The 16,732-nt window shown below is 40.4% G+C and overlaps 1 protein-coding gene across 1 annotated transcript; it reads right to left on the reverse strand.

Annotated features, from left to right (window-relative positions):
• Positions 1-75: 75 nt before the first annotated feature.
• Positions 76-15,647, reverse strand: LOC115125918 (rod cGMP-specific 3',5'-cyclic phosphodiesterase subunit beta-like). The gene is made up of 22 exons (XM_029655511.2): positions 14,698-15,647; positions 13,804-13,956; positions 13,334-13,423; positions 13,017-13,157; positions 8,619-8,693; positions 8,430-8,494; positions 7,845-7,911; positions 7,657-7,704; positions 7,395-7,544; positions 6,696-6,839; positions 6,533-6,598; positions 5,992-6,138; positions 5,731-5,838; positions 5,493-5,602; positions 4,916-5,003; positions 4,679-4,779; positions 4,091-4,198; positions 3,901-3,964; positions 3,710-3,784; positions 3,505-3,588; positions 3,135-3,258; positions 76-3,015 (listed from the first exon to the last, which is right to left on the reverse strand). The coding sequence occupies exons 1-22, from the start codon at positions 15,166-15,168 to the stop codon at positions 2,990-2,992; spliced, it is 2,505 nt and encodes an 834-aa protein (XP_029511371.1). The 5' UTR covers positions 15,169-15,647; the 3' UTR covers positions 76-2,989.
• Between the last annotated feature and the right edge of the window lie 1,085 nt (positions 15,648-16,732).

Consider the following 16,732-nt stretch of genomic DNA (forward strand, 5'->3'; position numbering starts at 1 on the left):
AAAACAATAGGATACAATGGATATTTAAATTGTTTCCTGTTGTATAAAACTAACAAGATATCATTAGACAAAATGCATCCTTAAAAATAAATGTACTTTATTTTGGTCATTGTAGACAAAACACATACATTGAGCTTTAGAACTTGTCATATCTACGCTAAAGTATTTTTAACAGCAAATTGTGGAATAAAATGTTTGTTGCAATGTTTAATGATGTGGAATTGAAAAGAGGAAGTACATAATTACTGCTTCTAATTAAAGGGTCCTTAATATTCCCTTCATGCTATAATGTCGGCACAGATCGAACATAACCGTAATGTTGCACTGACGCTCATAGAGGAAATTAAGTATTAATCATCTGAATAAAAATATACTATTAATGAAATATATTTACAGGAGAAGACTATTTACAATTGATTCCATCTATAAAAGCATAGGTACCCCATTGACAGTGGGGCTGCTGTAAGAGCAGGATTACCCTCTGTTCATAATGAACACTAGGAGATTCTATGGATCCAGTGAGTAGGCTCAAGAGTAACAGAATCAAGGCCACTGGCTTCAATCACTCTTACTGAGGGATTGGACATTGACCACTATTCGCAGTGGACTGGACCATATAAAAATCCATCCAATATTGTTAGATATGCATATACTGAGACATACCGTATCTTGTTTTTACCCTAAAAGTATGTCTCATTCAAATATTCAACAATAAACAGTGAACAGTTACATAGAGAGAACGATGGGTTTCTCAAAATGAAGCATTTCTAGTTAACTGTTGATAGCCAGGGACAGACCTTCCTGAAAATGTCAACTCCTTTCTCTCCTATCTCAGAACAATAAATGACAATGTACACACACAGAAAATATACTTGTTTTCAACTGCTTGACTGCAGTTGTTCTATAACAGCACCTCTTACAGTGCTGTACTAAAAGTGCTACACACCATTATTTCACCCAACACAGCATGGGACAATAGTAATATACCGCAAAACCATCACTTAGCATCCCACAGCAAGGGGTCACATTACCCTGTAATGAAGTAGAACCATAAAACGTACTTCTTATGGCATATGTGGATGCTAGCCCTATACCCTAGTATTGCATAATCTACTTTTGATTACCATTAAAGTAATTGTCCAGTGAAAATCTCACAAAAAGCTCATTCTGTTAACTCATACTAATAATGTTGTTGACTCGTCCTATTCTCGTACTCGTGGCCAAAAGCATAAATAAAAGAAAAAAATACTTAAACCCCAGCTCAAAAATGCTAGCTATTCCCTCATTTAACATGTCACATTGGGCCATTGGCTGAGCTGGCCAATCAGCTGTTTACTTGTCATTCATATTTTTATGACCGGTATATGCCACAACATTCTGTTGTTGGGGAACGCCCACACCATTCAAATGCAGAAAAGCTTATTTTGAACTACCATTTCTTGGAAGGAAAACTATTTCACTCATTTTGTATTTAATTATAGGTCATATTTCGTAGAAATCTGGAAAAACTGGACAGTTATGTAAATGACGACTGACAGGAAGGAGTAAAGAACAATGTAAGTCACGGGTTATTACACTGTTATTATAACATACATAAAAGTAAAGTTGGATCCTTGATGAATCCACCAACATTTGGTAAAGTGTTATTTAAAGGTAGACTCAGCGTTCTGACGTAGATGTAGAAAGTAAAGACCATAGTGGGTCAATTTCCGCAACAACTAAGAGTATTGAAGCGCGAGGCTCAACTTAACAGCATGAAGCAAACCCAGGCACAGATACTGTATGTGACCGTGTAAGACCGGGATCTTGCTTCTCGCTCATCTCTATCTGCGGTGCTGCTCGTGGCAACGTCATTTCGTTGAGTCTACCTTTAATGTGATAACTCTAAAAACAAGCCTACTTGTTTTAAAAATCTATACAAATAACAGCGTAAAATATTAATGTAAAATAAAAAGTATCCCTGTGCATTTCATACAGTATTCTGTACGAAAATGTTAGTTAAGAAACAGTAACCTGTTTAAAACGAAAAGCGATCATAATGAGCTAACAGGTGCTAACATGTGTCCTTTGTCCTGATCTTGTCCACAGTCTGATTGTTCCCACAATTTTAGACAAATGCAGTCATAGGTCAGCTCTTCCTGACCACCTCCAGAGGTAGTCAGACACACATTGTGTCTGGATATCTACGAAGTGTAGACTGATCTGCACAGTGAAGCCATTTAAATAATCATTATTTTGGCCTCTAAAATCATTGACAGGTGGCACCATTGACTTCTGCCATGTGTCTTCAAATAAATAAATATTATTTGGAAAGAATATCTGGGAAATAATTGCATACAGGGAGGGACCAGGAAATCTGGTCACAATGCAGACACAGTGGATGGATAAGAGACACACTTTAATACCATATGTCTGAAAATGTGGCCACAATCAGAATGTGGACTAGATCAGGACAAAGAACGTATGTTGGCACCTGGTTTAAACAGGGCTTTAGTGTCATATTAATGACATTATACATACATATGGAAACATTTCAGAAGTTGTTGACTTCTTGTTCCTTTAATTGGTCAATAAAAACCTTCCGGAACCTACCATTACATACGTTAAAAAAGTTAGTACAAACAAAAATGAACTCCACTAAGACCATGAAGGATTCCTCAGAATGTCGTGAAGCATAGTGAAAGGGGTAACTTCCAAAATGTGGATATGCCAATGCAACTAATGATAACTGCTCTTCAGTTGAAGGCAGGAAATTGACTGTTGTGGCCATAATGTGCCAACATGGGTCTGGAACCAGAAGATCCAACGGCCTTGCTGCGTGACTGATAAGGAGTCCCTCTGGCTCTTCTCTAAAGTTCTGATGCTGTGAGGGGAGGCTGTCCTTCCACAGCTGTTCTGAGGTGAGGCTGGTCCTGCCCACGGCCGGCAGTAAGACTGTGTGGCTGTGATGTATCCTGGAGTGACCTACCTCCAAAACAGGTCCTGAGCTTCAGCACACTGAGCACGTCTTGGACCCTTTACATAGCAAGAATACAAAAAGAGCAATACATGTTTAAGGATCATCTGTATTACTTTTAATGCACAGACAAAATGCCCTCTAAACTAGAGTGCAATAGTATATCGTCCACTCTGACCTGACTGGGCTTTCAGGATGGCCTGTTGTGCCTCGTACTCTTCCTGCTTGACCTTCCACTCCTTCCTGTTGTTCAGCATGCCATCATACATCGGCTGGATGGCCGGATGGAAGCGGGACAATTCCTAAACAACAAAACAAAAACTTGAGAGCTCTATTTCTGACAGTCAAGCCATCTCACCAAATAATGCTTGTCTGAAAGGCAACGATTTGTGCATTTGGTCATTCTACACATCCAATAGAAGGTATGCCAACTATTTGACCAAACACTAAGATCTATTGATTCATGGTTTACTTGGTGCTTAGCAGTAACTGTGAAGCTGAGTGATGTAGCTTGTCTGAAGGGGTGGTAGTACATGCGGTGACGTTACCTTGTAGACAAATGTGCAGACAAAGTCAATGAAACCACACTGCAGCTTGGGCAGTTCACCAGCACAGTTTCTGTCCATCATTGTCTGGTTGGAAAGGAGGGAGGAACAACACACACACGCACCAAAAAAAAACTTAGTTCTTCATCAGGCATCTTGGATGTGTAAAAATGTATGTGGACAGACACACACACGTTGATATACTCACAATGGGTTGATTTCCAAGAACTTCTCTTTCCAAGTCACCCTGTACCCAGAACTCCGCTGCTTCAGACAGCGCCACCTGGAACGAAGCCAGGTAGTCCAATGTATTTCACTATATTGGACAGCTTTATTCACTTACAGAAACACAAAAGCATCTACTAAAATGTCGTATATATAATCAAGGGAGGTTCTCACCTTGCTTTGTACCTCCCATGGCTTAGTGAGGGCTGACAGGTCACATGCTGTCATCATCATGGCCCTTTGAGGGGAATCATTGAAGGTTCAGCGTAAAATAGAAATGCTAAAATAAGATCCAATGTGCATGTTATTATCCTACATATCCCCCTATCACTACTATCCTCCCCCTACCATGAACTGCACTCACAGGACAATCTCTTTCCTGGTCGTCTCCAGGGACATCCAGTCCACCCACTTCTTCTCATCTTCGTAGGTCTTTGATAGGTCGACAATCTTCTGGAACATTGTTCGCTTCCTGGTGACATTGGAAAATGTCCACACAGAGATTTACACATTCAGATTTCACAAAGCGCTGCATTGTGAAATCTTGTTCCCTCAACTTTACAGGACTAAGTAGGCTTGATCGTCGTATCTAAATCCGTGCTTTAATATGCAGAAAAAGAGTCCACATTAACAACAATACATTCTTCCTAAGATCTGTATGGGGAATACAATATGTATTGCAGTTAAGTAAATACAGATGTAGGATCTTAATATGATCACGCTTTTTTTTAGGAGAATTTTCCTGCACAGCACGAAATGCAAACTTGTAGTGAATTCAAGCTTTAGAAAGTCTTGTAAATTTCCACTTTAAAATGTCCGACTAGATTTTCCCTGACAAAAAATGTATAAACCCCTTCAAAAAACATCCATAAATTATAATACACATAATAATTCATATTTTCTGTTGCTGCAGGATTATTTTCCTTAATTGAATTGGAGTTGCAAGTCTTACTTGAAATAGAGTTGCAAGTCTGTTGCAATGATGGCAATGTCCATGAGGTGGATGGCATGCTCGTTCTGTCTTCTGTTGAGGTTCTGGTATATATTCAAGGACTGGGGGGGGGGAGGAGTTAGACTAGAGCATGTGATCAACATGGAAGCATAAAGTACAAATAAATAAATAATTGACCTAAAATGTTCTACTGTAGTAGTGAATGTTTATGGCTGAGATACAAAAAACCTTACGTACCTCGTCTGCCAGGAGGAACTTGGCAAATTCTAGATGATGCCTCTCCAGGACGGATGAGCCGTGAAGCTTGGCAAGTGGGTTACCAGATCTATTCGTGAGGGGAGATCAGACCAGACACTGTAAAGAGCTCATCATAAGCCATTCATCACACAAAGCTAATCAAGGTGCTTCTCTACATGCAAGGCCTCAGTCATGATGAGAGAGTGAGTAAAAGAAGAGACCCATAGATCATTTAAGGACTTGTTGTACAGATGTAGGATCCTAATTTTGATCACTCTTTTGTTGCTGAGAATTTTCCTGCACTTTCCTGCAATTGTCCTGTGATTTACATCAATTCACTGAAAACCCACACTAACACACCCACACTAACACACCCACACTAACGCACACTAACAGTATTGCATTTTTCATGTAACATACGTTTGGCCAGCTAATAGCCTAACCACTGATCAAGCAACATAGTGGACTAAACAGTCAAATCATTATTTTTGCTGTGACAATACTGGTCAAATGAAGATCCAACATCAGTACCAACTTTCAGAGAGCAGAGAGAGCAACGATTCCCAGGAGTACTCACTTCACCTGGTAGAGGTTGTTGGTGCCCCTGTGGTCGATATCATGGAGGAAAGCAGATGTGATCATTGCCATCACCTCCAGATCTGTGTAGTATCTCTTCATGTTCCCTGTCTGACACAACAAAATACAGCCGTTTGACTCTCAGAATTAGAGATCTTTCAATCATGCCTTCAGTTAAGCTTTTTTGGCAAGTAAGAAAACATGTTAGGGTACATTAACTGAGGTGTAAGCATTCCTACCGTCAACAGTGTGAACATGGTCTGTCCGACATTGAAACCGTGGCGCCAGTTGTGATAGGGAATTTTCCTGTAGCCTTTGCTGATAGAGTACATGAAGCGTACCAGAACCTGTTGAAATAAATAAAGATGCCTGTTAGAGCATATACAGATAGTATGGGAGAGTAATAAAGTAACTAACGACTAACTGCTCAGAGATCATTCAGAATTGACACTTTCCCGGCACTGAAAGATGTCGCAGTACAGATCATGATTGCACCATACCTCCTGTGGAACCTGGAACTTCTTGACCACTCCGACCTCATAGAACATCTGGATCCCACACATCACCAGCTCCAACTCTGTGCAGTCAAAGTCAGAGAACCCGAACTCATAGATCTCAAACTTCTTGGGGCCAGGCAGTTCTTTTTTCTGTGTGATAAAGCATGATTATTACGGCATTATTAACAAAAACTAAACATGCAGATGAAGGATCTTAATTTTAGCTAGTTTGCTACAGCAGGAAAATGATCCTGCAGCAACAGGACATTTTAATTATTATGTCGATAATAATTCATGGGCATTTTTGTTGGGAAAATCAAGCCTTTTTAAACCTCAAATACACTATACGTTTTACATTTCCTGCTACAGGGTGATCAAATGAAGATCCTATACCTATACAACCATATAAATCTAGCTAGAGCTTTCAAATGCAGGCCTACTGTTCCAGTACTTAAACGTATACTCTAGTGACTAAATCAGAGATAATTCTACAACCTCCAGATTATGACCAAATTGTTATTCTACAAAAATAAGGTAGCAATACCAGAATCTGCAGGAACTCTTCCTCTTCACAGTCACAGGGCTCTCTGTTGAAATACTGTCTGGTTTTCTAAGATACATAAAACAACAATGAGTGTGAAATATGAAAACAACACTTCTCTTGTAAAGGAGGTTAGATCTGTGTATATCTGTGAGCAAGGCTTCACCAGGATATTCTGTATTTCGTCATCACGGCACTTGACGTGGTAGAGCACCATGTCCTGAGCTATGTCTTTCCGGTTCTCTATCATTTTCATCCTGTCATAGGTGTCTGTGTTGAGGTGGGACCAGCCCAGGAAGTTAGTCATAGCCTGGGGAGACCAGCAGAAACAATGTCATTCAGAGTAGGTTCTCTCAGAAGCCAGCATGGGTAGACAGACAATCACACTATCATTCAGAGTAGGTTCTCTCAGAAGCCAGCATGGGTAGACAGACAATCACGCTATCATTCAGAGTAGGTTCTCTCAGAAGCCAGCATGGGTAGACAGACAATCACACTATCATTCAGAGTAGGTTCACTCAGAAGCCAGCATGGGTAGACAGACAATCACACTATCATTCAGAGTAGGTTCACTCAGAAGCCAGCATGGGATAGACAGACAATCACACTATCATTCAGAGTAGGTTCACTCAGATACCAGCATGGGTAGACAGACAATCACACTATCATTCAGAGTAGGTTCACTCAGGTCAATGTGGTGAAGAGAGTGGGAGGCATTTGACTGCCACAGTGCATTGTATAAATTAATGGTCTACACAAAAAAATGCAGAGAACAGGGCTTTATAGAGCCATTTGACTTGACGACTTCTCTGTGAAGAGAGGAGTTGTTGAGAAGACAGTTGCGTGCTGTAGTACAGTAAAGTACCTCCATTAGCTCCTCATCCTGCTGATCGAATGGCTTCCCATCTTTCCTGTTGTAGAATGTAGCCACGCCCACGATATCTTCCGTCATGTTGACGATTGGCATGGACAGCACATTCTTTATGGTCCAACCACTATCATCCAAGGGTTCTGACTGTATTATGGGAAGACACAAGGTAAAGGGTCAACAGGAATTATGCAAGTTGCTAAACTGTTTGCTAAAACCACATGCAAGGATACTTGATTTTATGAGGAAGCAAATGTACCTGAAACTTGAACATCTCCTCTGTTGCGGGATTTATGATGTTACATATCTAGATATTCAAAATAAAGAGTACAGCATCAACACACATGCAAATCATGGCAATTTGAACATTGTGTTATTTTCAAGTCAATTCCAAATTCTGATAGCGTTTCAAACACTTGGTATCTGAATGCCAGTTAAAAAACTTACAAGACCAGTTTCAGCCACATATGTGGGAAGTCCAGTACACAAAACCCAGTGTTCTAGAGTGGGAGTCCTGTTGACAACACAGTCAGACAACACACACGGATTATTCTGCTATACAGTATCAAACACAGACCTGGGTTCAAATACTATTTCAGATATCTCAATCACTTTAACATACATTCAAAGTAAGTTTTCAGAAATATTTTATTTGAAAAGACAAGTAGTTGAACATTTTTTATGTCTTTGGAAATACATTTGGAAAGGATTAGAAAAATGTGCATACACGGACTAAAATGCACTCGCTTGCATTTAACAAAGGTATTTGAAAATTGTATTTGAAATAAGTATTTGAAAATCCTCTAAAATATAATTTGGTAGACTTTTTGTTCTTTACAAATAACTATTCAAATACTCAAGTAAAAATACTTGTTTTGGGCTGTGTATTTAAAAATACTCAAATACACAGAAAAAAATATTTATAATGCCAACTACTCAAATGCACATGTATTTGAACCCAGGTCTGATAATACAGGGTTGAAACTACTTCAACTATACATTAATGATCAGAGAAAAGTTAAATAAACGTACGCGATAACTTTGATGTCCTCTTTTCCATGCAAAATATAATCAATGACTTTGTAGAATATGACTTCCTAGAATCACAGATAACAGAAAAACAGAAAAAATCACACACCAGGAATACAAAATTGTAAAAACAAAGGCAAAAAGGTGAAGACCAGTTCATAGGATAATAAGTAGATAGTTATGAACACTTACTCTGCCATCAGGGGTAAGAGGTCCAGAGTAAGGGGGCTGGTCTCCCATCAACACTGGCCAGATGTCAAAGAACTCCTATAGGAACAAAGCAATAACACAGATGGATTGTCAGACACAGCATATTAATAATATTACAGAGCCTCAGTGGCGGTTCTAGCTTGTATGGCTCCCTGGGCACCACCCCCCCACACACACACACACATTAGTACTGTACAAAGTTAGAGGTCCGCCCATTCCCCCGGTCCCCCTACCTCAGGCTTCCAGTGGGGAGACCTGAGGTCAACCTACCCCAGCCCCCCTCCCCATCTCGTACTTCTGAGTGGGAGACCTTCTCAGGCAGTGGCCTGCCAAGCTCACAAACTAGAATCAGGGCGCCCACTCCGACAAGGTTAATTGACCCACAGTCCCACACGGTGACATCATATCATTGACGTGATGTTCAAATGAGTGATAGAAAACCGATCATGCAAATGTCACCATTCCAAAACATTTTGTGCGGGTCCCCCGTGCCACCCCCGGCAAGATGCCGCCCTGGGCGGCTGCCCATGTCACCTATACCTAAATCCGCCACTGCAGAGCCTCCACATTTGGTTGTTTTACAGCCTGAAATCAAAATGGATTAAATAAATTATTACACACAATACCCCACAATGTCAAAGTGAATAACTGTTTTTAGACATTTTTGCAAATTTATTGAAAATGAAATACAGAAATATCTCATTTACATAAGCATTCACACCCCTGAGTCAATACATGTTAGAATACCTTTGGCAGTGTTTACAGCTATGAGTCTTTCTGGGTAAGTCTCTAAGAGCTTTACACATCCGGATTGTGAAATATTTGCTAGACAAACATTTTCAAGTCTTGCAATAGATTTTCAAGACAATTTAAGTCAAAACCACTCAGGAACATTCACTGTCTTCTTGGTAAGCAACTCCAGTGTAGATTTGGCCTTGTGTTTTAGATTATTATCCTGCTGAAAGGTGAATTGATCTCAAAATGTCTCGTGGAAATCAGACTGTACCAGGTTTTCCTCTAGGATTTTGCCTGTGCTTAGCTCTATTCAGTTGATTTTTTATCCTGAAAAACTCCCCAGTCCTTAACGATTACAAGCATACCCGTAATAGGATGCCTTGTTGCCAACATGATGCATGTTTTGGAATATTTATATTTTATACAAATGTTGTTCTTTTCACTCTGCGGATTAGGTTAGTTTTGTGGAGTAACAACAATGTTGTTGATCCATCCTTAGTTTTCTCCATCCTCCTAATTGATTTTCATAAAAATGTAAATAGTGAAACATTAAAAAAGTTATAATTTTTAGATAAAACTATACTAAATATATTCACGTCACCAAACAATTGATTAAAACACACTGTTTTGCAATGAAGGTCGACAGTAGCCTCAACAGCACTCTGTAGGGTAGCACTATGGTGTAGCTGGAGGACAGCTAGTTTCCATCCTCCTCTGGGTACACTGACTTCAATACAAAACCTAGGAGGCTCATGGTCCTCACTCCCTTCCATAGACTTACACAGTATTTATGACAACTTCCGGAAGACATCCTTCAACCTATCAGCGCTCTTGTAACATGAACTGACATGTTGTCCACCCAATCAATGGATCAGAGATTGATTATAGTACTGAAAGCAGGTGTGCCGACATGGCCATACTTGTATTCGTAATCGTATCCGTAACTTGACAGTTGATTGTCGGATCGGATGATACTTGCGATCTGAAAAAACAGAAGTGTTTTAATATGCCTAAATAGATGTTGGCCAAATTCCTGCAAAGAAGCTACAGATTCAGAGCAGCGCGCGGAGGGGTGTGTGTGTGTGTGTCTGTCTGTCTGGCCTCAATTTGCTGCTGGCAGCCAAGTTTGTCACTCAGTCAGAATCCGTGAGATATTATCCACATTGACAGCTTGATAGCAAACATCCTCGCCATGTGATTTATCATAGTAGCAGCCAGGCAGTAGCAATCTAAATGATCAGCTCAAAAAGAGGAAAACTGATCGGGTGAAATTATGAAGCAAGTGGATGGAGAAATATAGTTTCCCTCTATCCAATCAGAACCACAGGATCAACGTACAGCCTGCCCTTCTCTTTACAGACAGCCAGTTGAGTTATTTAGACCACGTAGAACCTCACACATGACCGACTGACATGAGAAAGATGCGTGCTGGCATATGAAAATTACTTTTTCCCGATCATGGATGAATACAAAAAATACTCTGATCATAATGTAAACAGATATACATATCCGTTATGATACTCGTTTTGTCCAACTACTCAGCACACCCCTAGCTGAAAGCGTAAGCTACAGTTATCTAGCACTGCAGTGCATGTAGTGAGGTGAGTAGTTGAAACAAATAAAGAGAAAGATAATATTTGAACAGTTTTGATCAAATACATTTCTTTAAAAATGAAGGAGAAGCAAGCGAGAGATAGAGAGAGCTATATTTTGTTGTATTTTTCTTTCTCTTAGCTAGCAAATGCTGCTAGATAGTTTATCCTACTCAAACACCCGGCTCAAACAGAGCGGGATGCTATGTTAGCTAGTTGGCTATATCTATCCAACACTGGAACTCTTCCAAGTCAAGGTAAGCGTTTGGTTTTATTCATTTATTTCCACCGGGGCCTGCCGCTGTAACTGCTAAACTGCTTGCTGACTGTACACTGTACTGCATGATTGTAGCAGGTTAACGAACACGTTAATTCTAGTAGCTATGTTAGCTAACTATGACGTTAGCTAAAATGGTGATAACAAGGCTTTGTGTGGGCGTTTAGCGGTTATGATATTATGTTTTTTTCCCGCCTGTTCACAGACGACTGATGTGTTGTTCACTGAAGTCCACAAGCAAAAGGAAAAGGTGAGAACAGAGCACATAGATGCGAGAAGGAATTCTACACGCAAAATGATCATGCTGTTTGTATGTGGCTGCTATGAAAGTGAACTGTGTTCGCGTGTGATCAGGGATTTATTAATTCCGCTGATTCTGTTGAAAAATGTTTCTTTAACGGAATGAAACAGGGATAAACATACCTGAATTTGTCTAATAGAAACTATTGTTTGCAACTGTTGGACTAATGATTACACCCTCGATCAGCTAGACGCAGGCAAGAGTGTGCATGGCAGTGTTGAATGTGTCACTGTCTGTCACCTTGATTACTTTATTTTTTCTCTCGACCTGTGCACCTACGTTGTAAACTTTCATTCATAGGCTAGGTTGAAGCAACCTTATGATAGGTATAGGGACAATTCTAGTGTCATGTAGTAGCCTAAACCTATCAATGTTACATTGAGCTGGGTGAATGGAATACAGTCGTCCAATATGCTGTAATAGAAATAAGGCCATGCTCATAAAAAAAACATTTAACATATTAACATATTTAATGCCACTGACCGCCATTGAACTTCACTATTCTCAAAGGGATATTCAATGTCTGCTTTTTATTTTATTTTTACCCATCTACCAATAGGTGACCTTAGTTGCGAGGCATTGGAAAACCTCCCTGGTTGAATCTGTGTTTGAAATCGTATGTTACGAGTTACAGAGACGAGGTAGTCATTCAAAAATCATGTTAAACACTATTATTACACAGAGTGAGCCCATGCAACTTATTAATGACACTTGTTAAGCAAACTTTTACTCCTGGACTTATTTAGGTTTGCCAAAACAAAGGGGTTGAATACTTATTAATTAACACAATACATTTCTGCTTTTCATTTTTAATAAATTTGTAAACATTCTAAAAACATAAGTCCACTTTGACATGATTGGGTATTGTGTGTAGGCCAGTGAACAATAATCTCAGTTTTATTATTTTAAATTCAGGCTGTAACACAACAAAATGGGCAAAATGTCAAGGGGTCTGAGTACTTTCTGAAGGCACTGTAGTGCTGGTAGGTGCAAAATATGAACAAATACTGCTAGAGCTATGTTTTGTGGGCTACAGTATTACTAGAGGAGACCCATAATAACTATTCTTTATGATGGCTAAATGGCTGGATCATTCTTGAACTGCGGTGGCTTTTACTGTACGTCCCTCACCTTTGCAACCATGAAAAAACACTTTGCATTAAATCACACATAGTTACATACCACACGTAAACTGTTTATCAGTGATGAAACATAATGCAAGTCCTTTATATTGCAAAACTTTATGTTTGTGCATGGTTTAAAGTACTTAGGGCAAGCAAATTGTCTCGTTCCAGAAGTGATGAGTGGAGTTGTAGTGACATGTTTTGAGGATTTTGGGGATACCTATTATTTTGAATGCAAGAAATTAAGCAAAAATACTGAAAATATATTATAGATCAATAAAAACCTTCGAAGGCTTAAGACAATACCGCAATTCAGGAATGGCCCGGCTACATGCAGACAGTGTCACCCACCTTCTCCTTGGTCATGTCCAATAGGCCCACAGAGTACCTGTCACAGTTCAGGTAGGCCCGCACTGTATACAGGGCTTTGTGGAACTGTCTCTCAATGTCTGTCAGCTCCTCAAACACCTTGTTGGCAGACCACAACAGGACCTATACCCGACAGAAAAACAACAACCACGAAGGATCAGCTAATAACCAGTTGGTTGATATATCATTAAATGTGTGAAAGCTAAAAAATAAAATCAAAAGGCCTTTTTTGTGTGTTCACCATATTGTCATCTACAACTAGTAATTCCTCTGAATATCAGTGCAGACAGCAGACTCACCTGTCCTTTTCGAGTCTCACAGTTGTACAGGTAGTTCAGCTGGTAAATCTTCAGGTTCAAAGTGGCTATTCTGAGATACTTCAAAAAAAGCTGGGAGATCAAAAATGTGAATTATTGTTAAAGAGAAATACATGCATTGATGTGTAATCAAGGTGGTAGAGGAAAGACAAGAGGGAGTATTTGAAAACATCAGGAGTGAGTGAATGTGACCTTCCTCTTCATTTAGGCAGCAATGGCACAGTTTGTATGTGTTCCCTGTGCTTGTTTGATGGACACGCTTGTGTTCTACAACATCAGTCAGTGTTAATATGCCACGTACGCTTTGAGTAAATTCACTTTGGGAAAACCTGTTGATTACTCATCCTCAACTTATTCATGCAATAACCTCCTCTTAGTATTTCCATTGTGACACTGACACTTGGACATGTGTAGGTCCTATTTCTCAGAGAGCCTTCGTCCTCAGTACTCACATCCTCATCCTCAGTGGTGAAGTGTGGTCCAGTGGTCTTGTTCAGGGCCATGATCACAGCCACCACATCCTCTCCGTTCATGATGGGCGAGGCTAAAATGTTCCTGGTCTTGTACTCTGTCAGGTCATCAACGAATGAGCTGAAGTGACTGCTCTGTATGGTAGAAAACAAAACAAATCACCGACTTCAGAGATCCCACATGGATGTGTTAAGACGGGTCTGTCTATGAGCCAGTACATGGCCTTGGTTTTGAGCCTTTTTTCAGTTGGCATGTCATTATAGACCACAGATTAATACATGTTTTCCTCTGGCATATTCAAAGACAAAACACAATTTATTAAAGAACTATAACTGCTTGGGTAAGAAGTACACTCCATTATCAAGGGTGAATGTAAATCTGGGCAATGTGAAATATAAATTAATTTGAACCGTGTTAGCTTCCTGCTGACACTAGTGTAAATGCCCCAGAACAGGTGTCCTAATCCCAGTTACAACAGGGGGTCAAGGGATATACAATAACTGGATTACATCTGTCAAGAGGATTTATATTGTCTCCAGATATACATTTAGAAGATCCCCACAGAACTGTATAGTTGCGATACCACTTTGTGTGTCACTGCGTTTTAGCAAAAAACACAATTTGAACAATATGTGTACGTTCGGATAGGCACGGATTAAATAACTATTAACTTTTCTCTCTGGCTGAACATAAACGTGATACATCTATTTATTTTGGTACAGATAGAAGATGATATCATGTAGGAGCGTATGACAAGGCCCTTGTAAAAGACTATTAACACAATCTCACTGGCTCTCACTAGCCTCTGGGACACTGTCTGTCTGTTCTCATCACTACCACAACATTTATGCTTCTTTTCCCCATCTGACTCTTACCTCATTGACATCTTTCAAATTGACGTGTTTCTTGGTCTGGGCCACATTTCCCACCACCCCAAGGTCCAGGGGGAAGACGATCTCATGGTCAGGGTGCACCATACAGTCGTCCAGCTCTGACTCTGTAGTGATGTTGAAGAGACGAGTGGCCAGCTCCGCGATGCCGTTCCTCTCCCGGTACATGAACAGGCTGCAGCGGTCAGCTTGGATCAGGGCGACGATCCTCTTCAGAATCTTAAACACCACTTTCTCCATGTTCACGTTCTCCTGCATTTCTTTGATCAGGTCGAACAGGATCTGACCTTCCTCTATCTGACCCAGCTCCTGTAACATCCCAAAGTCCACCTTGGACTCCGAGATGCCTGCCATCACAGAGAGGGCCCCCGGTGTGAGCTTCTTGTTGAAGTAGCCCTGGGCGAAAGCCGGGTTCCCATCCAGGAACTTCTCAACATCTTCCTTCGTCGCACTCATCTTGGGTTAGGGATGTACTGGTTCTCCCCCAGTCCCAGTCTTCAAACCACGGTCTCTAAAAAGACGACAAAACCAATGATCTATTGATTACTAGCAAATAAGAAAAGAGGGCAAGTTCACACTATGTAATCCCCAAACTCCCTTAAAAAGAGGGCAGGCACGTTAGTTAGGTCCTGGTGTGAACAGAGGAGACACTTGCAATGGCAGGGGAGGGAGGGCTGAGTCCAATCCCATTGTCATCAGCAAGCTTTTCTCTTAATAGTGTTGAAGGTGAGCCAGGATCTGCTCATGCAAAACTGATCAGGTGATCTCTATGAAGGAGGCCAACCCAGTCCTTTCATTGGCCGATTACCTCCTCTTCTTTCGCCCCTCGCCAGGTTTAGAAAACGAGCCTGAAGGAAAAGAGATCCGGACTCCCTCGAAGGAGGCACATGTCTGAAAACAGTTAGCCTTAAGATGTCCCCCCGTTTGGTTTGTCTCCCACTGTAGCCTGCTCTTGCCCCAGGCAGGCACCACACACACAAGCTCTTAACTTTCTTATTTAAAAAAAACACTCCTCGTTGCTAAGCCCTATTTAACCAGGCCACTAGTTGATTATCTCAGCACCCCAATTCTGTTGTCCTCAGTCAGTACCACTGCTATGGGATCTTTCACAGGCCTCTGCCGGTTGTAGCCTTCAGAAGCAGAAAAAGATTTGTTAGTTATATTCATTTAAGCTTTTAGATTTTATTTTAAAAAATTAACACAGTAGCCTTACTTGCTGCAGTATCTGTTTTTATCATCCAATTACAATATTACATATTACATGATTAAGTGAGAGACAGACACGTATGGGGGTCTATGAGACAATAAGACAAGCCCGATGATAAAATGCCATTAATCTTTCCACACCGGCTATATTAAGGTTCCTTAACCATCTTATACAAAAGGTCAGCTGGATAATCTCCACATGAATAGATTCATACTATCAGATCTGCTACCTGTGAGAGAGACAAGGCTGGCGAGGGAGGTGTGTCTGTCTGTGTGCATGTGATATGTACTGTGCAACGTATGTGCACATGCATAGGCATACATTTTCATTCCTATGAACCTGCGTCTGACTTCCTTTACGAGGGTGCGTGCTTACAAGCATTTGCTTATGAGTGTGTGTAAAACAGTATAGTCTCTAATGTTTGTTATTCAATATTACGTTGGATATAACTACTATTACTTTATAATCAATATCGAATGAATTAAACAGTTCTTTCATCGCAAACCTCAAATGGAGATGAGGGATTTAACCAATGTACACATTTAATGATACTAACATATTAATCCAGCCATTGCAAGCCTTTACGTGACCTGTTTGTTGCCAATGAACTGTTGACCCCTTGTGGTGCATTACGTCCATTGTGCGTGGCCCATATTTCACCCTAGAAATACAGTGCAACACCACAACACAAGATTGCAGCCGGCTTATACGAAGGGCCAAGCTAATTGAACTTCTACTGTTAATCGCTGCTGCTGAAGCTGACCATGCCATTGATATTCATGCCGTCAAAATTGTATTCAAAAGATTAAGTTT

This window comes from Oncorhynchus nerka, linkage group LG4, assembly GCF_034236695.1.
Source record: "Oncorhynchus nerka isolate Pitt River linkage group LG4, Oner_Uvic_2.0, whole genome shotgun sequence".
Lineage (NCBI taxonomy): Eukaryota > Metazoa > Chordata > Actinopteri > Salmoniformes > Salmonidae > Oncorhynchus > Oncorhynchus nerka.

Bases quoted from the DNA above. Each gene is read 5' to 3' on its own strand.
- LOC115125918 (XM_029655511.2), bottom strand. From the start codon at position 15,168: ATGAGTGCGACGAAGGAAGATGTTGAGAAGTTCCTGGATGGGAACCCG. The intron at 5,603-5,730 runs GTAGGAATGCTT...TTGTTGTGTCAG, and splicing joins CCATGTTCACACTGTTGACG to ACAGGGAACATGAAGAGATA. The intron at 3,785-3,900 runs GTGAGAACCTCC...GCTTCGTTCCAG, and splicing joins CATGGGAGGTACAAAGCAAG to GTGGCGCTGTCTGAAGCAGC.